Source organism: Piliocolobus tephrosceles, chromosome 14 (assembly GCF_002776525.5).
Source record: "Piliocolobus tephrosceles isolate RC106 chromosome 14, ASM277652v3, whole genome shotgun sequence".
Lineage (NCBI taxonomy): Eukaryota > Metazoa > Chordata > Mammalia > Primates > Cercopithecidae > Piliocolobus > Piliocolobus tephrosceles.
The window spans coordinates 5,910,478-5,935,131 of NC_045447.1; the positions used below are offsets into that span (position 1 = coordinate 5,910,478).

General features: G+C 45.9%; 2 protein-coding genes across 7 annotated transcripts in view; both read left to right on the forward strand.

The window, feature by feature from the left end:
* The window catches only part of TTF1 (transcription termination factor 1), a 48,574-nt gene extending 40,761 nt beyond the window's left edge, over nt 1–7,813 (forward strand). The window contains exon 10 of the mRNA XM_026457123.1: nt 7,768–7,813. Coding sequence (XP_026312908.1) covers nt 7,768–7,798 — 31 coding nt within the window. The 3' untranslated portion in view covers nt 7,799–7,813. The remainder of the gene's footprint in view (nt 1–7,767) is intronic.
* A 2,225-nt stretch (nt 7,814–10,038) lies between these two features.
* The window catches only part of SETX (senataxin), a 99,338-nt gene continuing 84,722 nt past the window's right edge, over nt 10,039–24,654 (forward strand). For 5 of the 6 annotated variants that reach the window (XM_026457124.1, XM_026457127.1, XM_026457128.1 and 2 more), the window contains exons 1-4: nt 10,039–10,194; nt 12,303–12,409; nt 17,632–17,815; nt 20,528–20,738. In XM_026457124.1, coding sequence (XP_026312909.1) covers nt 17,639–17,815; nt 20,528–20,738 — 388 coding nt within the window. In that variant the 5' untranslated portion in view covers nt 10,039–10,194; nt 12,303–12,409; nt 17,632–17,638. The remainder of the gene's footprint in view (nt 10,195–12,302; nt 12,410–17,631; nt 17,816–20,527; nt 20,739–24,654) is intronic. The other variant, XM_026457125.1, reaches the window with a different exon arrangement.

Genomic DNA, 24,654 nt, shown 5'->3' on the forward strand with positions numbered 1-24,654 from the left:
TAAAAAAAAAAAAAAAAAAAAAAAAAGGTATCTACAAAAACTGATAGTCAACGTTATTGTTATAGGTAGAAAAATGAAAACTTTCTCATTGAGATTAAGAAAAAGAATAATACTCTGAGGTGGGAGGATCTCTTGAGCCCAAGAGTTTGAGACCAGCCCAGGCAACACAGCAAGACCCCATCTCTCAAAAAATAAATAAATAAATAAAAGAGAGAGAGAGAGAGAGAGAATGATCAAGAAAAGGAAGCAAAAGCTACGTGGATTGGAAATGAGGATATAAAACTGCCATAATTCACAGATTACTTGATTGAAAATACAGGAAATCTAAAAGAATCTATAGAAAATGTATGGGAATTATTAGGTAAAGTTGCTAGATATAAAAACAGAAAATAAACATTTTAAAGTAAATCTCTACTAAATTTCTATGCTGCCATAACAAATTATCAGAAACTCAGTGGCTTAAAGCAACAGAAGTTTATTATCTTACAGCTCTGAAGCTCAGAAGGTCTAGATAGCTCTCACAGAGCTAAAATCAAGATGTCAGCAGGGGTGCATTCTTTTCTGAAGGCTCTAGGAGAGAATGTTCTCTGCTCATGGCTTGGTAGAGTTCAGTTCCCTGTGATTGCAGGACTGTTTTCTTTCTTTCTTTTTTTTTTTTTTTTTGAGACGGAGTCTCGCTCTGTCGCCCGGGCTGAAGTGCAGTGGCCGGATCTCAGCTCACTGCAAGCTCCGCCTCCCGGGTTTTACGCCATTCTCCTGCCTCAGCCTCCCGAGTAGCTGGGACTACAGGCACCCGCCACCTCGCCCGGCTAGTTTTTTGTATTTTTCAGTAGAGACGGGGTTTCACCGTGTTAGCCAGGATGGTCTCGATCTCCTGACCTCGTGATCCGCCCATCTCGGCCTCCCAAAGTGCTGGGATTACAGGCTTGAGCCACCGCGCCCGGCAGGACTGTTTTCTTGCTCTGTGTGAACTGAAGGCTGTTCCCAGCTTCTAGAGGCCACCGCATTCCGTGGCTTGTGGCTCCTTCTTCCAGCTTCAGAGCCAGCAAGGCCATCGAATCCTTCTCACGTGGCACATTTAGGACCATTTTTCTGCCTGTCTTTCACTTTTAAGGGCTCGTGGAAGTAGATTGGGCCCACCTGGATAACTCAGGCTAGTCTCCCTATCTTAAATCTCTCTGATTAGCAACCTTCATTCCATCTACAACCCTTATTTCCTTTTGTGGTGAAATGTAACATATTCACAGATTCTGGGCATTAGGAAATAAATATCTTTGGGGGCCATTCTTTTGCATCCCACAGTCACCATTTATAATAACCCAAAAGACCATCCAATTCCAAGCAATGAGGCCGGACACGGTGGCTCACGCCTGTAATCCCAGCACTTTGGGAGGCCAAGGCAGGTGGATCACCTGAGGTCAGGAGTTTGAGACCTGCCTGGCCAATGTGGCGAAACCCTGTCCCTACCAAAAAAAAAAAAAAAAAAATAGCCGGGGGTGGTGGTGGGCACCTGTAATCCCAGCCACTTGGGAGGCTGAGGCAGGAGAATTGCTTGAACCTTGGAGGCAGAGTGCAGTGAGCTGAGACTGTGCCATTGCACTACAGCCTGGGTGACAGACTGAGACTCCATGTGCAAAAAAGAAAAAGAGAAACAACAACAACAACAAATTCCAAGCAATGACCCTAATAGAATTTGTGCAAGTACTCCATGCAAAAAAACATAAAATATTGACAAATACTTTTTTTTTTTTTTTTTTTTGGAGGCAGAGTTTCGCTCTTGTTGCCCAGGCTAGAGTACAACGGCACAATCTTGGCTTACTGCAACCTCTGCCTCCCGGGTTCAACTGATTCTCCTGCCCCAGCCTCCCAAGTAGCTGGGATTACAGGCACCTGCCACCACACCTGGCTAATTTTGTATTTTTAGTAGAGACTGGGTTTCTCCATGTTGGTCAGGCTGGGCTCCAACCCCCAACCTCAGGTGATCTGCCTGCCTTGACCTCCCAAAATGCTGGGATTACAGGCATGAGCCACTGTGCCCAGCTGACAAATACTTTTAAAGACTGTGGAATCTCCTTAAGGTTGAATTTGAAGGCTCTTTTACTTTGGAACTCTTATCTGGATTTGGACCAACCGCAGAATGAAGAAGAGCATTTTGTACACACACAATTGTGCTGCTGCATTAAATTTCAATAGCTTGCAAGAAGGCATTCACGTTAAGTGAAGAAATTGCAATTTTTTTTTTAAGAGATGGGGTTTCATTGTATTGCCCAGGTTGGTCTCAGACTCCTGGGTTCAAGTGATCCTCTTGCCTTGGCCTCCCAAAGTGCTGGGATTACACATGTGAGCTACTGTGCCATGACTAAATTGCATACATTTAAAAGCCGTATTAGGCCAGGCACGGTGGCCCATGCCTGTAATCCTAGCACTTTGGGAGGCTGAGGTGCGCGGATCATGAGGTCAGGAGATCAAGACCAGCCTGGCTAATATGGTGAAACCCTATCTCTACTAAAAATACAAAAAATTAGCCAGGTGTAGTGGCACATGCCTGTAGTCTCAGCTACTAGGGAGGCTGAGGCAGGAAAATCGCTTGAACCTGGGAGGCAGAGGTTCCAGTGAGCCGAGATTGCACCACTGCACTCCAGCCTGGGTGACAGAACAAGACTCCGTCTCAAAATACAAAAACAAAAACAAAAGAAAACCGTATTAATTTGTATAAAATATCTTGCCACATTCAAAACCACCATTCAAATATACAATGTTGCGATTTTGCACTTAAACAATATTTTTAGTGTGAAAATTATCGTGAAAATAATATAAGACTTCAATGAAAGTATGATTGTATTGTATTAAAGACTACTATATTGATTTAGCAAACTTTCGTGACTTGATAAATGTATTCCCTTCTTTGGATCTATATTTCCAGAAGTCTTGGATTTATTATGCATAACTGTGGGCTGGTGAGGTTAATTTAAAAAGTAAAGCCATTACCTGAGTTTTGCTGCACTCTAAACTTACACAGAGGAGCAGCTGTTCACATCTTTCAGCATTTCACATTTGCCTAACTTTAAAAGTTGCCATGTGTCAAAAGCATGCTACTGTAATTGCTAAAGCATGATACCTCAGGCTATTTGAAATAATTACTTTTTGAGGTAATTGTGACCACAAAGCATCAGTTTTACATGAGAGCTGTACATCATTTTATTTTATTTATTTATTTTATTTTATTTATTTATTTTTTTGAGACGGAGTCTCGCTTTGTCCACCAGGCTGGAGTGCAGTGGCGCTATCTCGGCTCACTGCAAGCTCTGCCTCCCGGGTTCACGCCATTCTCCTGCCTCAGCCTCCCGAGTAGCTGGGACTACAGGCGCCCGCCATGGCGCCTGGCTTTTTTTTTTGTATTTTTAGTAGAGACGGGGTTTCACCGTGGTCTCGATCTCCTGACCTTGTGATCCGCCCGCCTCGGTCTCCCAAAGTGCTGGGATTACAGGCGTGAGCCACCGCGCCCGGCCACATCATTTTAAATTACTCAAATGATGTCTTGGTTTGAGGTATAAATCACAGATACTTAATGCTTTTAGTAACATAGTGTCACTGTGAGATGGAGCAGGCAGATAAAAAGAATTAAAGAAAAAAAAGAATTGATATAAATGAATGATTAAGTGAATCTCACTGCAGATTATATTTATGAGAAATCCCTCTTTTGGATGCCAGAGGGCACCTGCAATCTGAAAAACAATCCAGTAAATAATTGTTTCCTGTTTTGTAGCAGATAATTGTTAGTCACCAAATAGTATCTTCGATACTTGTCATTACTGCATACAGTATTTTTATGAAAGGCATTTTGCTCCTGCCTTTATTTTATTTTATTTATTTATTTTGAGACAGAGTCTCATTCTGTTGCCTAGGCTGGAGTGTAGTGGTGGAATCTTGGCTCACTGCAACCTCTGCTTCCTAAGTTAAAGCAATTCTCCTGCCTCAGTCTCCCTAGTAGCTGGGATGACAGGCATGCACCATCACGACCAGCTAGTTTTTGTATTTTCAGTAGAGACAGGGTTTCACATGTTGTCCAGGCTGGTCTCAAACTCCTGACCTCAAGTGATCCACCCGCCTTGGCCTCCCAGAGTTCTGGGATTACAGGCGTGAGCCACCGTGCCCAGCCTTTATTTTTATTATTTTTTGGGGGACAGAGTCTCTTTCTGTCACCCAGGCTGGAGTGCAGTGGCGCGATCTTGGCTCACTGCAACCTCCACCTCCTGGGTTCAAGCGATTCTGTTGCCTCAGCCTTCTGAGTAGCTGGGACTACAGGCACCCACCACCGCACCCCACTAATTTTTGTATTTTTAGTAGAGATGGGCGTCTCACATGTTGGTCAAGCTGGTCTCTATCTCCTGACCTCATGATCCGCCTGCCTCGGCCTCTCAAAGTGCTGGGATTACAGGTGTGAGCCATCACGCCTGGCCTAACACCCCATTTTCAATAATGGATGTAACCCTCGGACATAAGACAATTAAAGAAACAGAGGAATTGGGCTGGGCACGGTGGCTCACGCCTTATTCCCAGCACTTTGGGAGGCCGAGGTGGGCGGATCACGAGGTGAGGAGATCGAGACCATCTTGGCTATCATGGTGAAACCCTGTTTCTACTAAAAAATACAAAAAATTAGCTGGGTGTGGTGGCAAGTGCCTGTAGTCCCCGCTACTTGGTAGGCTGAGGCAGGAGAATGGCGTGAACCCAGGAGGCAGAGCTTGCAGTGAGTCGAGATCGCGCCACTGCACTCCAGCCTGGGCAACACAGCGAGACCCCATAAAAAAAAAAAAAGAAACAGAGGAATTGTTTTTTTTTTTTGAGACGGAGTCCCACTCTGTCGCCCAGGCTGGAGTGTAGTGGCTGGATCTCAGCTCACTGCAAGCTCCGCCTCCCGGGTTTACGCCATTCTCCTGCTCCTGAGCAGCTGGGACCACAGGTGCCCGCCACCTCGCCCGGCTAGTTTTTTGTATTTTTTAGTAGAGACGGGGTTTCACCGTGTTAGCCAGGATGGTCTCGATCTCCTGCCCTCAGGAACCGCCCGTCTCGGCCTCCGAAAGTGCTGGGATTACAGGCTTGAGCCACCGCGCCCGGCCTTAGTTTGCTGATTTCTATAGCAAAGATTTTCTTGTACAAAAATCAAACAATGGATAAGTCACAACTGTAAAATATATATAGGATTAAAACAACACATCAAACAGATTCTGAAACTAAATAATAACTAGGAGGAGGAGGACACAGCCCTTGCAGGGGGCTTGTTTTCATCCACTTGAATGTGTGTGGGGTTTGTCTTCTGAACCACAAGTTCTGACTTGTCTCATAAAAGCCATTTATTCTGACCAAACTTGTAAATAAACCCACAAAACACTTCTAATATTAAACACTGAAATAAATGTGGGCTATACATTCAAGAAAGATTAATAAAAAACTAATATTTATTAATAAGATTAATAAGATAATAATCTACCGACTCATTCCAGTTCAGCATCGCAGATGGCCAGAATCTTTCCTGGTGCCAACTCTGGAAAAGATGACATCCCTTTGCAGGGTATACAATCATACACACACCGATGCTCACTCAGACTAGGACGACGTAGACACGCCAAACCACCTAACCGGCACATCTTTGGAATTGGGAAGGAAATCGGAGTACCTGGAGGAAATCCACACAGACATGGGGAGAAGGGGCAAACTCCACACACAACGTGACCTTGGGGCCAGGCGCGATGGCTCATGCCTGTAATCCCAGCACTTTGGGAGGCCGAGGAGGGCGGATCACGAGGTCAAGAGTTCAAGACCGGCCTGGCCAACATGGTGAAATCCCGTCTCTACTAAAAATACAAAAATTAGCTGGGCGTGGTGGTGCTTGCCTGTAATCCTGGCTACTTGGGAGGCTGAGGCAGGAGAATTGCTTGAACTGGAACCCAGGAGGCGGAGGTTGCAGTGAGCCGAGATCGCACCACTGCACTCCAGAGCCTGGGGGACAGAGGGAGACTCTCTCAAAAAAAACCCAGAAAGTCGCCTTAGGCAGGAATGGATTTTTTTTTTCTCATCAATGTTATAACAAAACCACATTGAACAAAATGATCTTATTAGAGAATCTGCTATACTTAATATTGTTAAGGTGTCCCCAGATGTATCTAAAAATACAGTTCAATCCCTATAAAAATTCCAACTGCTTGTACTCATTTATTTGCAGAAGTGAACAAGCCAATTCTAAATATTCACATGGAACAGCAAGGGACCTTAAGTAGGTAAAACAATTTTGAAAAAGAAGAACGATATTGGAGGACTCATACTTCCCAGTCTTTTTGTTTTGTTTTGTTTTTTGGTAGATGGAGTCTCTGTTGCCCAGGCTGGAGTGCCATGGCACAATCTCAGCTAACTGCAAACCTCTCCTCCCGGGTTCAAGCCATTCTCCTGGCTCAGTCTCCCAAGTAGCTGGAACTACGGGCATGCACCGCCAAGCCTGGCTAATTTTTGTATTTTTAGTAGAGACCAGGTTTCACCATGTTGGCCAGGCTGGTCTTGAACTCCTGATCTCAGGTGATCTGCCCACCTCAGCTTCCCAAAGTGCTGAGATTACAGGCCTGAGCCGTCGCGCCCGGCCATGTTTATGTCTTCATCAGCTTTAGAAGTTTGTAATTTGTACTAATTTATTCATTCCAAATAAGTATTAATTTTCATTTCTAATTTTATATTTACAAATTCTATCGCAGTGCTTCTGTTTAACATTCTACGGGCTGTGTAAGTTTTGGGCTCAACAATCCCTGAATGCACCTTGAATCAATGAGTCTCAGGACATAACGTTGAGTGTAAAAAGCAAAGTTGCACAAAAATACATCCTCCATAATTCCATAATACAGAGTTAAAAAGCATGTAAAACTTATATGTTGTTTACAGACAAAAACAAATGTGGGAAGATGATAAGGCCCACAGAGGGCTTCGAGGCAGGAGGAAATTATGACTTTCTTTTTTTTTTTTTTTTTGAGACGGAGTCTTGCTCTGTCTCCCAGGCTGGAGTGCAGTGGCCGGATCTCAGCTCACTGCAACCTCCGCCTCCCGGGTTCACGCCATTCTCCTGCCTCAGCCTCCCGAGTAGCTGGGACCACAGGCGCCAGCCACCTCGCCCGGCTAATTTTTTGTATTTTTAGTAGAGACGGGGTTTCACCGTGTTAGCCAGGATGGTCTCGATCTCCTGACCTCGTGATCCGCCCGTCTCGGCCTCCCAAAGTGCTGGGATTACAGGCTTGAGCCACCGCGCCCGGCCTGAAATTATGACTTTTGCGGGCTCTGGGCACACGTTACCCTCATGGCACTTCTCTCCATTAAAAAAAATGATAAAAATTATATTTTATGGCCGGGTGCAGGGGCTCACGCCTGTAATCCCAGCACTTTGGGAGGCCGAGGCGGGCGCATCACGAGGTCAGGAGATTGACACCATCCTGGCTAACATGGTGAAACCTCTTCTCTACTAAAAATACAAAAAATTAGCTGGGTGTAGTGGCAGCGCCTGTAGTCCCAGCTACTCGGGAGGCTGAGGCAGGAGAATGGCGTGAACCCGGGAGGCGGAGCTTGCAGTGAGCCGAGATGGCGCCACCGCCCTCCAGCCTGGGCGACGGAGCGAGACTCTTGTCTCAAAAAAAAAAAAAAAAAATTATATTTTATGCCTGTGTTGGTATAAGGCTGCGTTGGTATATTAGTGTTATATGGTAAAACAAATATGTTCAAAATATTTGACAGGATGAAGAAGAACCAGACAAGAGGAAAATAACGGTCAACGCCCGCTGCTCCCTGGACGGTTAAATTTGCATAACGGTCACCACGCCCTTCCAACAAGCCACGCCCCCTTCCCAGAATCTTCCTTTGCCTGGGGCCGTTCCCGCAGTGTTCCCTCGGGCTTGCTCCTCATCCTCAGTCCAGGGTTCTCCTCTGTAAGGTTGTATCCGACCCACTTTTCCCAAGAGGGCCCATCTCGGCCTCTTTTCTTTATCGCCTGAGTCACTATTTGTTTAATTTCCCTGGCTTCTCTCTTCACTGTAAGATGGTGACGCTGCATCATCGGGGTCAGTAGTAGGCGTTACTAAAAGGGGGTAGGGGCCGGGCGTGGTGGCTCAGGCGTGTAATTCCAGCACCTTCCGGGGCCGAGGCGGGGCGGATCACTTGAGGTTGGGAGTTTGAGACCATCCTGGCCAACATGGTGAAACCCCGTCTCTACTAAAAACATGAACATTAGCCTGGTGTGGTGGTACACGCCTGTAATCTCAGCTACTAGGGAGGCTGACGCAGGAGAATTGCTTGAACCCAGGAGGCGGAGGTTGCAGTGAGCCGAGATTGCGCCACTGCACTTTTTTTTTTTTTTTTGAGACGGAGTCTTGCTGTGTCTCCTGGGCTGGAGTGCAGTGGCCGGATCTCAGCTCACTGCAAGCTCCGCCTCCCGGGTTCACGCCATTCTCCTGCCTCAGCCTCCGGAGTAGCTGGGACTACAGGCGCCCACCACCTCGCCCGGCTAGTTTTTTTGTATTTTTAGTAGAGACGGGGTTTCACGGTGTTAGCCAGGATGGTCTCGATCTCCTGACCTCATGATCCGCCCGTCTCGGCCTCCCAAAGTGCTGGGATTACAGGCTTGAGCCACCGCGCCCGGCCAACCACTGCACTTTTTATTTATTTTACTTATTTATTTATTTATTTATTTATTTTTTGAGACGGAGTCTTGCTCTGTTGCCCAGGCTGGAGTGCAGTGGCCGGATCTCAGCTCACTGCAAGCTCCACCTCCCGGGTTCACACTATTCTCCTGCCTCAGCCTCCGGAGTAGCTGGGACTACAGGCGCCCGCCACCTCACCCGGCTAGTTTTTTTGTATTTTTTAGTAGAGACGGGGTTTCACCGTGTTAGCAAGGATGGTCTTGATCTCCTGACCTCGTGATCCGCCCGTCTCGGCCTCCCAAAGTGCCGGGATTACAGGCTTGAGCCACCGCGCCCGGCCTACTTTTTTATTTATATATAGACTTTCCTGAAACAGGGTCTTGCTTTGTTGCCCAGCCTGGAGTGTAGTGGCACAGTCACGGCTCACTACAGTCTCGATCTCCTGGGCTTCATGGATCCTCCTGCCTCAGCCTCCCAAGAAGCTGGGCCCACAGGTGCTATTTTTTTTTTTTTTTTTTTCTCCTGAGAGTCTCGCTTGTTTGCCCAGGCTGGAGTGCAATGGCGCGATCTCGGCTTATGGCAACCTCTGCCTCCCGGGTTCAAGCCATTCTCATGCCTCAGCCTCCTGAGTAGCTGGGATTACAGGCACCCGCCACCACGCCCCGGTAATTTTTTTAATTTTCAGTACAGACGGAGTTTCACCATGTTGGTCTGCCTGGTCTTGAACTCCTGGTCTCAGGTGATCCGCCGGCCTTAGCCTCCCAAAGTGCTGGGATAACAGGCATAAGCCACCGCACCCGGTCTCGGTGGCTAAATTTTAACTTTTTTTTTTTTTTTGTAGACACGGGTGTCTCGCTGTGTTGCACAGGCTGGTCTCTCTGAACTCCGGGCTCAAGCGAGCCTCCCGCCTGGGCCTCCCAAAGCCGTGGGATTGGAAGCGGGAGCCACCGCGCCGCCCCGGGATTTACTCTGCTGTGTTGCGCATCGCGCCCATTGTTCGCAAGACCTAAGGTCTCCTTTCTGTAGTATAAAGGATATACATATATTTCTGCGAAATTACACGTTTCCATAATTTACATTTTAGGTCTTTAAGGGAAATCTGAAGATAAAAATTACTTCGTCACCCTAGTACATCCGCTGAGATACCTGAGGCGTGGAAAAAAGAAACAGGAACGGAAATGGCCAGCGGGTAGGGGCTGACCCCACCCGCTGCGCGGCTCATCCCGGAGCCGCCCCGCCCGCGGGAAGCCCGGGGCGGGGCCGAGGTCACGGTTCCGCCGCAAACTCTCCCCCTCCACTCTGACGGGGACTCGGGATTGGTCGGGCCCCAGCTGCCCGGACGTGACGCCAGCGCCCGGCGTGGGCGGTGCACCGCGGCCGCTCTTCCCGTGCCCCGCCAGCTGAGGGCACAAAAATCGGAAAGCAGCAGCCGGGGCTGGGCCTAGCTCGCGGCGACGGCTGGTTGGCAGCTGTGGCTGCGGGCCCGCACTTCCGCCGGTGGCCGAGAGCGGGGCCTGTCACGGAGGTAGGCTAGATCGAGGGCGACGCCTGGTAGAGCGCGGTGAGGGGAGCGGCGGGCTGGAAGCTGCAGGCCGGGCGGGCGTGAGCATAGACGCGGCTTGTGCTTACAGGGCCGCGTCGGGGAACCATCGCGGCGCGTAGGTCCGTGTGGGCGGAGGTGGGAAGAGTCGGCGCGGGCTTGGCCGCTTCCCTTGGCGCGGGGGCGGGAGCACCCCTTGTCGGCTAGCGGCCGCCTGTTGCCTTCCTGCGCGCTGGACCCGGCCGCTGCGACCGCCTGTCCTTCCGTTGTTTACACTACGGTCTAGTGTGAGCTGTTGTTTGGTGTGGACGCTGCGTAGTTTCCTTGGGACTGAGCAGGAGGTGTCGGGGTGGAAAGTGTGGGTCCCCTCCATACCCTCGCCTACCTCCCGCCCGGAGTCCCTCCGTTTGTTGTTTTTTTTTTTTTCTTTTTTCTTTTTGAGACGGAGTCTCTCTCTGTCGCCCAGGATGGAGTACAGTGGCCGGATCTCAGTTCACTGCAAGCTCCGCCTCCCAGGTTTATGCCATTCTCCTGCCTCAGCCTCCCCAGTAGCTGGGACTACAGGCACCAGCCACCTCGCCCGGCTAACTTTTTGTATTTTTTAGTAGAGACGGGGTTTCATCGTGTTAGCCAGGATGGTCTCAAACTCTTGACCTCGTGATCCGCCCGTCTCAGCCTCCCAAAGTGCTGGGATTACAGGCTTGAGCTACCGCGCCCGGCCTTGTTTTTTTATTTTCTCTCCCTTTTTTTTTTGAGACAGGGTCTCGCTCTTGTCACCCAGGCTGAAGTGCAGTGGAGCAATCACGGCTCACTGCAACCTTGACTTCCTGGGCTTCAGCGATCCATCCGCCTCATTCCGCCCCTCCGCCCCCCCCGCCCCCCCCCACCCCCGCCCCGAGTAGCTGGGACCACCGGCGCCAGCCACCACGCCCGGCTAATTAAAAAAAAATATGTGAGGGGGGAGGGATTGCATTGGGGAGTTATACCTGATATAAATGATGAATAGATGGGTGCTGACGAGTTGATGGGTGCAGCACACCAACATGGCACATGTATACATATGTAACAAACCTGCACGTTATGCACATGTACCCTAGAACTTAAAGTATAATAATAAAAAAAAATTTAAAGTAATTTAATTTTAGGATGAAATCTGAATAAGCCCAAATATATGAATCTTTCTATTTTGTCTAAGCTGTACTCTACTGAACCGGGGGAATAAAAGCAAGAAAAAAAAAAAAAAAAAAGAACAATGGTGCCCTGCTTTGGGTTTAGAATCTAGAAAGAAAAATCTTTTAAGTAACCCCCTGGAGGCCTGAGGTATTTGCTGAAAATTTTCCAGATGCAGTTTTGTATTGTTGAATTAAAAGATCTTTCTGGGAGTTTGCCCCATGCATGAGGCAGGCATGGGGTTTCTCTGGTGGTAGCTACTGGATATATGTCACACCAGAGAAAATCATCCCAGATGATGGGATTGTTGGTTTTAATTAAAGATATAGTATTGTAATAATATACATAAAAAAAAAAAAAATATGTGTTGCAGAGACAGGGCCTGGCTGTGTTGCCCAGGCTGGGGTCAGCTACTCCAGGGATCCTCCGAGCCTTTGCGCCCGGCCGGTCCCTTGGTTTGAAGGAGAGTCTGTTTCTCCCACTTGGAGGGGCTGGAGCTTTTGCTGCTGGCCACAGGGCTTTGTGCGTCCTCCCCAACTTCTGGGATCTACGGATGTGCCCAGAAATTTGCATCACCCAAATGAAACGGGGATGACTGCCTTGAGGGAAAGGAGCTCCACAAGGAGGAGGCCGAGTGTGGTATTTGATTGACGATCCTAGGACTGATGTTACCTGTGCTGGCTAATAACTTGGATTTTTGGCTCAGTGCCTAGCTATCCCCGTGAGGGCAGACAGCCCCCTGTGGAACTGGGAGTCAGAATTGCAGTTCAGCTGTTACCTGGAAGTCCACAGCCAAGTTGTCTAACCTATCTGGGCTTCCTCATTAGCCTGCAGTATCTGTCTGTAATGGGATTGATACCAGGCTCAATAAGATAGAGTATAAATACCACTTAACAATTTTGTTTTTTGTTTTTTAATTTCAGAGATGTTCTTTTGGGGCCAGAGTCTGGGCATATATGAATGTAAATCCGTGTTTGTTCACAACTAAGCCCAGCTGAGACAATCACTTTTCTGTAGGCCGTTTGCCCAGGTAATAATTTTTTTTTTTAACAAGAGTTCAGAGCGCCAAGGTAAGTGTAATGATGGAAACGTGTGCAGAGTCCTGAAGGGATGGAGAAGAAGGTCATCAGAGATAGACTGGAAGAGAGGACAGGTCGGACAGGCCCCCCAGACATGATGACACTCAGGGAGGGCTTGCACACTGGTTATTATCAAATCCAGCTTTCTCTTGGAATCTTAGTGGAGTTCTTTAAAAGGGAAACAATTTTATCCACAGGATCTTTTCTACTTTTTCTTTTTCTTTTTTTTTTTTTTTTTTTTGGAGACAGAGTCTTGCTCTGTCGCCTGGGCTGGAGTGCAGTGGCTGGATCTCAGCTCATTGCAAGCTCCGCCTCCCAGGTTCATACCATTCTCCTGTCTCAGCCTCCCGAGTAGCTGGGACTACAGGCGCCCGCCACCTTGCCCGGCTAGTTTTTTGTATTTTTTAGTAGAGATGGGGTTTCACCATGTTAGCCAGGATGGTCTCGATCTCCTGACCTCGTGATCCGCCCGTCTCGGGGCCCAAAGTGCTGGGATTACAGGCTTGAGCCACCGCGCCCGGCTACTTTTTCTTTTTGAAGTTCCTGAGGTAAGTCTGACAGGCATTCACAGTTAAGAACCAGGTAGAGGTAGGAGGGTGGGTTTTCAAGGCAAATGGAAGAACTTCCATAAAGGCAGGGAGTACCAGTCACCATGAATGGTTTTAGGAAGAGCAAGTGAAAAGAGGTAAGTGTGGAGGAAAGAGATGATGTGGAAGCTGGATCATCGCGGGCCTTGTGTGTGTTGAGCTCAACAATTTGAATTTTATCCAAACATCGGAGGAAGAGTCATTTGTGCTTTCGAAGTCCAGTTTGGGGCTTTGGCCTCTGGCAACATTTTGGAGGAGGAATTGGTGGCGATCAAACAAGAGACAGATCATTTAGGCTTCTTCAGTAATCCAGGCAAATGATGAAAATGTATTGAACTAAGAAGGCAGTGGCGGTTGCACTGAGAAGAAAGTAGAGAAGTAAGTAAGGGGTAGGCTCTAGAGCTCAGAGATTGCGGCTGAGGGAGAAGGAGTGTATAGGGTAATTCCTAGGTTACTGATTTGAAAATTGAATGGATGGTAATGTCATCAACAAGGGAATATAGAACAAATAACAGATTTAAGGGAAGGACTTCGTTGGGTTCTGGTCATGTTTACTTTGAGGTGCCCCTCAGACACGTGAGTAGAGATACACTGTATGCAGTTGGATATTGAATGTGTCTGTCTGGAGTTCTAGGCTAGGCTTGAGCCACCGCGCCCGGCCAGCATTTTCATATGCTTTAGCAGAGTCAAGTAAGGAACCTGTTGGATTGGTGGATGTAGAGATTGTTAGGGACTTAAAATTCAGTGGAGTATAAGGGTAGAAGCCAGAGTGCAAAGGAGCTGAAGTGGGAGGTAGTGAATCTAAACTTCTGGATGTTTAGCTGAGAAGTGTATTTGAAGTTTCTGACTGATACTGAGAAATGGATAACCTAAGCATAAGTCTGTAGAAAGTTACAGTTACACCTGTGGTGAAGCATGCTGTATTTTTGGTTTTCACACATTACCTCTCTTTGTGGTGGGTGCTCAGAGAGTTGCTTTAATTTTGCTTTTGCAGCTTGAGCATTTTCTGGACACACCCATTTGTCATTCAGTAATGATTCCAAACGGTTGTACAAAAGCTTAATAGGATTCACAGTAGTTTAGAAGCAATTATTTTCTCCCTAAAAGACAAAATATGCCGAACTGAGTTGTACAAAAGCTTAATAGGATTCTCAGTAGCTTAGAAGCAATTATTTTCTCCCTAAAAGACAAAATATGCCCTATTAAGATTTCCTGGGCTTAGCCATTAGGACAGTGATGATTTTAAGTTTGAAGACAAAACCAAACACACAGCCTTTTGAAGAAGAACTACTGAAGGGTGTGTTCTCGGTGTGCTCTGCAGCAGTGTTCTCCGTTATCTTCTAGATGCCACAACACTCACCTATTTTGGTAGTGACTCCCATATGCTTCGAGAAAATTAGTCTTGCTTTTTTGGTTGTGGAAATAGGTTCTTTTTCTGAGTGAAATAAAAAGCAAATTCTGTAATTTTCTTAATAGAAGGTTTCTTTTGTTGTCTCCTTTGTTAGTAAAGTACACAACATTAAGAGTTTCAAGTAAGGTAAGTGGGAAAAGAAGTACGCAACATTTTATTTGCATGGTAGTCCCACTTAAGTTTTTTTTTTTTTTTTTGAGGCAGAGTCTCGCTCTGTTGCCCAGCCTGGAGTGCAGTGGCGCGATCTCGGCTCACTGCAAACTCCACCTCCCGGGTTCACGCCATTCTCCTGCCTCAGCCTCCCGAGCAGCTGGGACTACAAGCGCCCGCCACCACGCCCGGCTAATTTTTTTATATTTTTAGTAGAGACGGGGTTTCACCGTGTTAGCCAGGATGGTCTCGATCTCCTGACCTTGTGATCCACCCACCTCGGCCTCCCAAAGTGCTGGAATTACAGGCTTGAGCCACCGCGCCCGGCCCCCACTTAAGTTTTTTAAAACTTAAATTGACTGCAGTCTGTTAGCTGCTGAGATCATGCTTAAAACGATGTTTGAGAAACCTCCTTGAAGTTTCACTTTCTGTTCTTATGTCTTCTAAGTTTGTTTTCCATGTTAAACTAGGTTGCCAGAAAAAAAACCAGCTTCTGCAAGCTGTTAACTTACTAGTAGTGTGATATTAGCCTCTTAGGTATAAGTAATTCTTCTTTTGAATAAAACAGTTTTAAATTCTGCAGAAATACATTGAAGATCTTATCCCATGTTACTTGGCATTTCCTGGTCTGCAGTGCCCCTGTACTAGGAGGCCTTAATAAAATGTAATTGAATTAGAGTTAGTGTCAGGAAAGGGCGGTACTCTGCGGCTATCACTGTATACTCTTTTTTCTCCCCAACTTCGATGAGAACTGTAACTCATGTTACCCTTTTCCTCTGCTTTCAGGAAGCTCTTGATGTAGAACTCAGTGAAATTAAATTCCTTCTAAAGAAGTTTTGATTTTTTTTTTTTTTTGAGACAGAGTCTCGCTCTGTTGCCCGGGCTGGAGTGCAGTGGCTGCATCTCGGCTCACTGCAAGCTCCGCCTCCCGGGTTTATGCCATTCTCCTGCCTCAGCCTCCGAGTAGCTGGGACTACAGGCGCCCGCCACCTCGCCCGGCTAGTTTTTTGTATTTTTAGTAGAGACGGGGTTTCACCGTGTTAGCCAGGATGGTCTCGATCTCCTGACCTTGTGATCCGCCCATCTCGGCCTCCCAAAGTGCTGGGATTACAGGCTTGAGCCACCGCGCCCGGCCAGATTTTGTTTTTTGAAATTTCATTTTTAAATGTCCTTTTGTGTATATACTTTAATGTTGAAAGCTACCCTGAATTTTTTTTTTGTTTTTGAGGCGGAGTCTTGGCCGGATCTCGGCTCACTGCAAGCTCCGCCTCCCGGGTTTTTTACGCCATTCTCCTGCCTCAGCCTCCCGAGTAGCTGGGACTACAGGCGCCCGCCACCTCGCCCGGCTAGTTTTTGTATTTTTAGTAGAGACGAGGTTTCACTGTGTTAGCCAGGATGGTCTCGATCTCCTGACCTCGTGATCCACCCGTCTCGGCCTCCCAAAGTGCTGGGATTACAGGCTTGAGCCACCGCGCCCGGCCGGCTACCCTGAATTTTTTTTAGAACCATGAAGAAAGCATACCTCTTCAAAAGCATAAGTAAAAGTAATATTTAATAAATTTTAAGAAATCAATTCATATGACAATGTATTTGCTTATGCATTTCTAAATTATTTAATTGTGGGTATAAGAAGAAATTAAAGAATTTTTAGAAATCACTTTATTTTAGGAACCAGCTTTATGCCACAGAAGCCTCAGCAGCCAAGCCTATTTTCTGTTGAGATGTTTTATTTTTTCTGTTGGTAAAGATGATGTATTCTGAAGTTTAGGGTGATGGTGATACTCAAAAATCTCACACTGCCACGTTTCCCTTCCCACATACCCGATGTCTTCACTTAGGTTTTTTTTTTTTTTTTCAGACAGAATTTCACTCTGTCACCCAGGCTTGAGCCACCGCGCCCGGCTCCACCAGCTAATTTTTATATATTTTTTAGTAGCGACAGGGTTTCGCCATGTTGGCCAGGCTGGCCTCGAACTGCTGACCTCAAGCAAGCCCACCTCGGCCTCCCAAAGTGCTAGGATTGCAGGTGTGAGCCACCGCCTTACTTAGGTATTTTAACCTTCTTCTAACCTTCTTTCTCCCTGAATGGAGAGTTTTTGAACATTTTTAAAAACTGCCCCTCCTGTGAATTTTAATACTACCAATATATTGTGTCTCTCTTTATGTACTGTCTATCTGAGCTTTATATCTGAAAAGAGGAGGACTTTTTCACGTCCCACTAACTAGTTTTAGATCTCTCTGAGGGTGACATCACTCCCAATGAAGATGCATGAGCTAGGTCCATTCAGTTTATGAAATCAACTTAAGTTCATACTAGGTAACTTTTTTCCCCACTCCAAAATCTACTTTGGAAACGTTGGTAAGTCTGGGTCTCTGTATATTTTCTATCAGTACTGTGTAGTTTTGAGCCTTCTCTGTAGCACAACTTTGTTGCCTTATGATACTTATTCCTTTTATAATGCTTTCGTTTTTCTGAATTTTTCATGTGTCAACAATGGAAGGATTTTTTTTTTGTTTAGTGAGTTCAGTGATTGATAAGCCAGCTGGCAGAAGATTTGGGCTTTAGTGACACATTTTATGTTATGTTATGTTATGTTATGTTATGTTATGTTTTTGAGACGGAGTCTCGCTCTGTCGCCCAGGGTGGAGTGCAATGGCCGGGTCTTAGCTCACTGCAAACTCCGCCTCCCGGGTTTACACCATTCTCCTGCCTCAGCCTCCCAAGTAGCTGGGACTATAGGCGCCCGCCACCTCGCCCGGCTAGTTTTCTTTTTTTTTTTTTTTTTTTTGTATTTTTTAGTAGAGACGGGGTTTCATCGTGTTAGCCAGGATGGTCTCGATCTTCTGACCTTGTGATCCACCCGTCTCGGCCTCCCAAAGTGCTGGGATTACAGGCTTGAGCCACCGCGCCCGGCCGACACATTTTAAATTGAAACCAGGGTCACAAGTTGGAAGTGTACCTGTTCTTGACACACAGACGGTCTGAAGTTGGTTTTCTTCTTGATGTTGTCTTTTCTGGCTGTAGGTACAGAATGAACACATGTTATTGGTGTACTCCACGTGGTGGTTCCACCGTTGACTTCCTAAAGCGCTATGCTTCCAACACTCCATCCAGTGAATTTCAAACAGCCAACGAAGACCTCTGCTACTGCTTATATTGTGTGGTGGAATACCACAAAGCAAGAGATGAATTGCCATTCTTGCATGAGGTAATTTATATCAGATGGGCAATATTTTTCAGAGCGTGACAGCTAGGAAGAGAATAAGTTTGAACTCTGTTGGATATTCAGAGAAATGATGATACGATTGCAACTTAGTGGGGTTTTTTTTTGTTTGTTTTTGTTGTTAGAAATGGAGTCTCACTCTGTCACTCAGACTGGAATGCAGTGGAGTGATTATACATGTATCATTTTACACATTCGAGTATATTCTTAGGACAAATTGCTGAAAGTGAAAGTGCTTCTCATGATTTTCCATGGGCCACATGGGTTTTCATAGTTTGTTTTGCTAAGTTTTGGAGACAAGGTCTTTGCTCTGTTGCTGAGGCTGGAATTCTGTGCAGTGGTGAGATCACGGTTCACTGCAGCCTCAGCCTTCTGGACTCAAGCCATCCTCCCGTCTCATCCTCCTGAGTAGTTGGGACTACAGACATGTGCCACCATGCTCCGCTGATTTTTAAAATTTTTTTGTAGAGACGAGGTCGTACTATTTTGCCCAGGCTGGTCCTGAACTCCTGAGCTCAAGTGATCCTCCCGCCTTGGCCCCCCAGTGTTGGAATTACAGGCATGAGCAACCATGCCTGGCCGACTTTGAAGGCCAGTATAAGTCAAGTACCTAACTCATTGCCTGGTACATAGTAGGTGCTGAGTCAATGTTTATCACTGATGGAATTGAAACCTGGATCAGAATTTTATGATCTGTCACTTTTAGTCACATTGGTATAAAATAGTTTAATGAAATAGAGTTATTGGGAGGGGATTTGTTTCATAATTTTTTGGTCAGTGCTATAATACATGAATGTATCTGAATGGCCTGGGTTTTTGTTAATTGGCTTTTCTTTTTTTTTCTTTTTGAGACAGAGTCTCACTCTGTTGCCCAGGCTGGAGTGCAGTTGCGCAATCTTGGCTCACTTCATCCTCTGCCTCCCGGGTGGGTTCAAGTGATTCTCCTGCCTCAGCCTCTCAAGTAGCTGGGACTACAGGCACGTGCCACCACACCTGGCTAATTTTTTGTTTTAAGTAGAGATGGGGTTTCACCATGTTGACCCAGCTGGTCTCAAACTCCTGACCTCAGGTGATCTGCCCACCTCGGCTTCCCAAAGTGCTGGGATTACAGCTGTGAGCCACTGCACCTGGCCAGGGTTTTTTTTTTTTTTTTAATTGGTAATAATAACTTCTTTTTTTCTTCTTTTTTAAATGGGCAAATGGTGTAAACCTCTAAGGGCAAGCATGTTTTCCAGTCATAATAACCAAAGTGAAAGATACAATTCTAAATATTTGGCTTTGAATATTTGGTTTATTTATTTGATGAAAAACAGAACGTAGACCATAGAGATATGTGCAGTATATAGAGGAGAGGATGATTAGTAATGGATTGGTGTTGAGAAACGTGCATTTTGTAAGGTTTTCTAATTATGAAGCTATACAGCGTCTTTATACTACAAGCTGCGCCAAGGTAGTTGGCTGCGCTAGGGTAGTTAGCTATGGCTAGAACGTAGAAGGGAAGACGTAGAAGGGCCCCAGTTTTGCATTGAATAGCTTCTCTCTCTCTCTTTTTTTTTTTTTTTGAATATAGTTGATAGGGATGTTGAGATACTTATAGAAAAATTCTATAGAAGTGTTTAAGGCCAGACGCTATGGCTTGTGCCTGTAATCCCAGCACTTTGGGAGGCCGAGGCAGGCAGATCACGAGGTCGGCAATTCGAGAGTAGCCTGGCCAACATGGTGAAACTCCGTCTCTACTAAAAATACAAAAATTAGCCAGGTGTGATGACTGGCGCCTGTAATTCCAGCTACTTGGGAGGCTGAGGTAGGAGAACCGCTTGAACCCGGGAGGCCAAGGTTGAGGTCAACTGAAACCACACCATTGCACACCAGCCTGGGCGACAGGGCAAGACTGTCTCAGAAAAAAAAAAAAAATTGTTCAAACATCCCGTACTACTTGTTTTCTTGTTGTTTTTTTTGTTTGTTTGGTTTTTTGTTTGAGACGGAGTTTCGCTGTTGTCGCCCAGGCTGGAATGCAATGGCACGATCTCTGCTCACTGCAACCTCTGCCTCCTGGGTTCAAGCAGTTCTCCTGCTTCAGCCTCCCGAGTATGGAATTACAGGCATGCACCACCACGCCTGGCTATTTTTGTATTTTTAGTAGAGATGAGATTCCTCCATGTTGGTCAGGGTGGTCCCGAACTCCTGACCTCAGGTGATCCGCCCTCCTCAGCCTCTCAAAGTGCTGGGATTACAGGCGTGAGCCACCGCACCTGCCCTGTTTTCTTTTTCTCTTAGAGACAGGGTGTCCCTCCGTCATCCAGGCTGGAGTACAGTGGCACAATCATAGGACTGTAGGCATGCACCACACCTAGGTAATTTTTCTATAATTTTTTTTTTTTTTGTTAGTGACAGGGTCTTTCTTTGCTACCCAGGCTGGTCTCGAACTCCTGGCCTAAAACAGTCCTACCTCAGCCTTCCAAAATGCTGGGATTACAGGTGTGAGCCACTGTGCCTGGCCAGCATCTCATACTGTGTATACTCATTTTTCATAAAAGTGGCCACATTTAAATAGTTTTCTTTCAATCTAAAATACAATCTCTAATACTTTACATTTCAGAATTTTTGTACTTAGGAAAAGGCTTTCTGGGTCATCACATTCAGTGTATTTTGTTGATGATAAGACATAACGCACACTGCCCACTTATTTTCCTTCAGGTTTTATGGGAATTGGAAACCTTACGTCTGATAAAGCACTTTGAAAAATTCATGAAGGCAGAAATTGGAGATGATGACGACTTATATATAGTAGACAGCAATGGAGAGATGCTAGTGTTGGACATCACTGGACGAGACTTTGAATATAAGCTTCGAGTTCCTCTTCTTGAAATACTGAAATATCCTTATTTGCTTGTACATGAACGTGTTAGTGAGTATCTTGATGGTTCCTCAAGTTATTTCAGTTTTATTATTTTAGTATCATAAGAATTTAGGCTTATTGCAAATTTGTTTGCTAAACTTAGGATAAATAATTAGGACTTCATTTTTTTCCAACATTTTTGATTTTTTGAGTTCAAACACAAAATACCTGTTTTTAGGGGCACAGTTCAAACTTATCTTGTTCAGAGGGCAACTAAAGATTTTTTTTTTTTTTTTTTTTTTAAGAGACAGGGTGTTGCTCTGTCTCCTAGGCTGAAGTGCAGTGGCGCAGTCATGGCACCCTGCAGCCTCTACCTCCTGGGCTCAAGTAATATTCCTGCCTGAGCTTTGTGGGTAGCTGGGAGTACAGGTGTGTGCCATTGCATCCAGCTAATTTTATGTTGTATCTATTGTAGAGATGAAGTTTAACTGTGTTGCCCGGGCTGGTGTTGAACTCCTGGGCTCAAGCAGTCCTCCCACCTCAGCTTTGCAAATTGCTGGGATTATAAGGCTGAGCCACTATGCCTGGCTCCCAACATTTTGTTGTGAAATTTTTTTAACATAGAAAAATAAATTATAGAGTGAACAGCATATACCTATCACATAGATTATACAGTTGTTAACATTTTGCTATATTTGCTTTATTACGTATCTGTTCATTTATTTGTTCAATTATTAATAATTTTCATTCTTGCCGGGCATGGTGGCTCACAGCTGTAATCCTAACACTTTGGGAGGCTGAGGCGGGCGGATCACCTGAGGTCAGGAGTTTGAGACCAGCCTTGCTAACATGGTGAAACCCCATCTCTACTAAAACTACAAAAATTAGCCAGGTGTGGTGGCAGGCACCTGTAATCCAAGCTACTCAGGAGGCTTAGGCAGGAGAATTACTTGAACCTGGAAGGCGGAGGTTGCAGTGAAGCAAGATTGTGCCACTGCACTCCAGCCTGGCTGACAGAGGGAGACTCTGTCTTAAAAAATGGTAATAATAATAATGATTTTCATTCTTGTAATGTATCTGTGGCGGGGTTCTCAGCCTTGCACTGGTGACATTTTGGATAATCCTTTGCTGTGGGGCTCTGCCATCCATTGTGGGATGTGTAGCAGCATCCCTGGCCTCTGTCTACTAAATACCGGTAGCACTCCCTATCTCCTTTGTGACAACGAAAAATATCTCCAGACGTTGCTGAATATCCCTTTTGGGGGGTAAGGTGTAAAATCACCCATGGTTGGGAAGTGCTATTCTATAGTAATTTTCGTTAACCACCATGGCGTGGCTTATTATAGCTGTTTAGATTTTGGTTGACATTTCCCTAACCTATCAAATCTAACAATACCTTTTGTTTTTTTTTTTAAGAGTCTCACTGTCACCCAGGCTGGAGTGCAATGGCGCCATCTTGGCTCATGGCACTCTCCGCCTCCTGGATTCAAGCGATTCTCCTGTCTCAGCCTCCTGAGTAGCTGGGATTACAGGCACCTGCCACTACATCTGGCTAATTTTTTATATTTTCAGTAGAGACAGGGTTTCGCCATGTTGGCCAGGCTAGTCTCAATCTCCTGACCTCAAGTGATCTGTCCACCTCGGCCTCCTAAAGTGCTGAGATTACAGGTGTGAGCCAGCAGGCCTGGCCCAAAATAACAGTACTAAAATCGAATTCATTTTCATGTTTTCCCAATAGTTGCAAAATGTGTTTTTGGCTGATTTACTTAAATTAGAAACTAGTCAGGGACCACGCAGTGCATTTGGTACATAGTTCTTTTAATTCTAAAAAGTCCTTCTCAGCCTCAGCAGCATAGCAATACCCTCCCTCCCCCATCTCTACAAAAAATAAAATTTAGCTGGATGTGATGGCACGTGCCTGTATTCCTAGGTACTCAGGAGGCTAAGGTGGGAGGATCATTTGCGCCCAGGAGGTTGAGCCTGTGGTGAGCCATGAGCACACCACTGTACTTCATTCTGGGCAACAGCGCGAGACCCTGTCTCTAAAAAACCCAAAAACAATCTTTGTTGACCCTTGAACTGTGCAGATCCTGTCATACATGGATCTTTTTTTTTTTGAGACGGAGTCTCGCTCTGTCGCCCAGGCTGGAGTGCAGTGGCTGGATCTCAGCTCACTGCAAGCTCCGCCTCCCGGGTTCACGCCATTCTCCTGCCTCAGCCTCCCGAGCAGCTGGGACTACAGGCGCCGCCACGTCGCCCGGCTAGTTTTTTGTAGTTTTTGGTAGAGATGGGGTTTCACCGTGTTAGCCAGAATGGTCTCGATCTCCTGACCTCGTGATCCGCCCGTCTCGGCCTCCCGAAGTGCTGGGATTACAGGCTTGAGCCACCGCGCCCGGCCATACATGGATCTTTTTTCAACCAAAGTGAAATTAAAAATACAGTATTTATGGGTTACAAAACCCGCTTCTCTGGAGGGTCGACTTTAGGTATATGCTGGTTTCTCAGGGCCAACTGCAGGACTCAGCTGTTTGTGGATTTTGGTACCCTGGAACCAAACCCCTGCACATGCCAACTGTGTTTGTACAGAAACCAACTTGTGCCCTCATCTTTTTTTTTTGGCCATGAGTCTGACTTGTTAGGGGAGGCCATATATTTGCACACACTTTATGGATTTTTCTGATTTCTTTCCTGTACTGTTATTTATCTTGTTTATTTACTGTATTTTCAGTAAACTGAAAAGTAGATCTAAAAGTGCGAGTCAGTTTTGTCTAAACCAATAAATTCGAAGTAACTAGATTTGAAAATTCTGAGATTTTTTTCAAGTATTAAAGAATATCCATAACAGTATATGTTTGTTTTCTTTTTTTTTGCAAATCAAACACATTTGTGTAGCCAGCATCCAGGTCAAAAATCAAAACATTATCAACATCCCAGGAGCGCCCTTCGTGCTTTTCTAGTCATTGTGCCTCCCATCCCCAAAGCCAGCCAGTGCCACTAGTGAAAAAACTGTATTATTGGAAATAAAAAATGATAATTTTTTTTGAAATTTTTTCTTTTTTTTGAGACGGAGTCCCGCTCTGTCGCCCAGGCTGGAGTGTAGTGGCTGGATCTCAGCTCACTGCAAGCTCCGCCTCCCGGGTTTACGCCATTCTCCTGCCTCATCCTCCTGAGCAGCTGGGACCACAGGCGCCCACCACCTCGCCCGGCTAGTTTTTTGTATTTTTTAGTAGAGACGGGGTTTCACCATGTTAGCCAGGATGGTCTGGATCTCCTGACCTCGCGATCCGCCCGTCTCGGCCTCCCAAAGTGCTGGGATTACAGGCTTGAGCCACCGCGCCCGGCCTTTTTTTTGAAATTTTACAGTTAAAGTTGATTCATCTGAAAGGGTAAATGGATTGTTCAGTAAATGAGAATGGGACAGCTAGTTGCTCAGGGGTAAAGCTGACTTTGTTCCTTATTTTTGTATCAGATAAAGTCTAGGTGGATCAAAACATTAAATACAAATGGAATTGGACTTACAACCATATGGTTACAGGTCCTTTATACATTCCCTCTGGAGATAATTATCCTAAGTGTAAATAAAGAGATACAATCTTTTTTTTTTTTTTTTTTTTTGAGACAGTTTTGTTCTTGTTGCTTAGGCTGGAGTGCAATGGCACGATCTTGGCTCACCACAACCTCCACCTCCTGGGTTCAAGCAATTCTCTTGCCTCAGCCTCCTGAGTAGCTGGGATTACAGGCGTGTGCCACCATGCCTGGCTAATTTTGTATTTTTAGTAGAGATAGGGTTTCTGCATGTTGGTCAGTCAAACTACTGACCTCAGGTGATCTGCCCACCGTGGCCTCCCAAAGTGCTGGGATTACAGGTGTGAGCCACCACGCCCGGCAAAAAAGGGATCTATTCTAATAAGGTCAGAATAATTTCCAAGAACATGCTATGACCAACTGATTTAGCCTGTCAGATAGGTAAATATTGTTCCTGCAT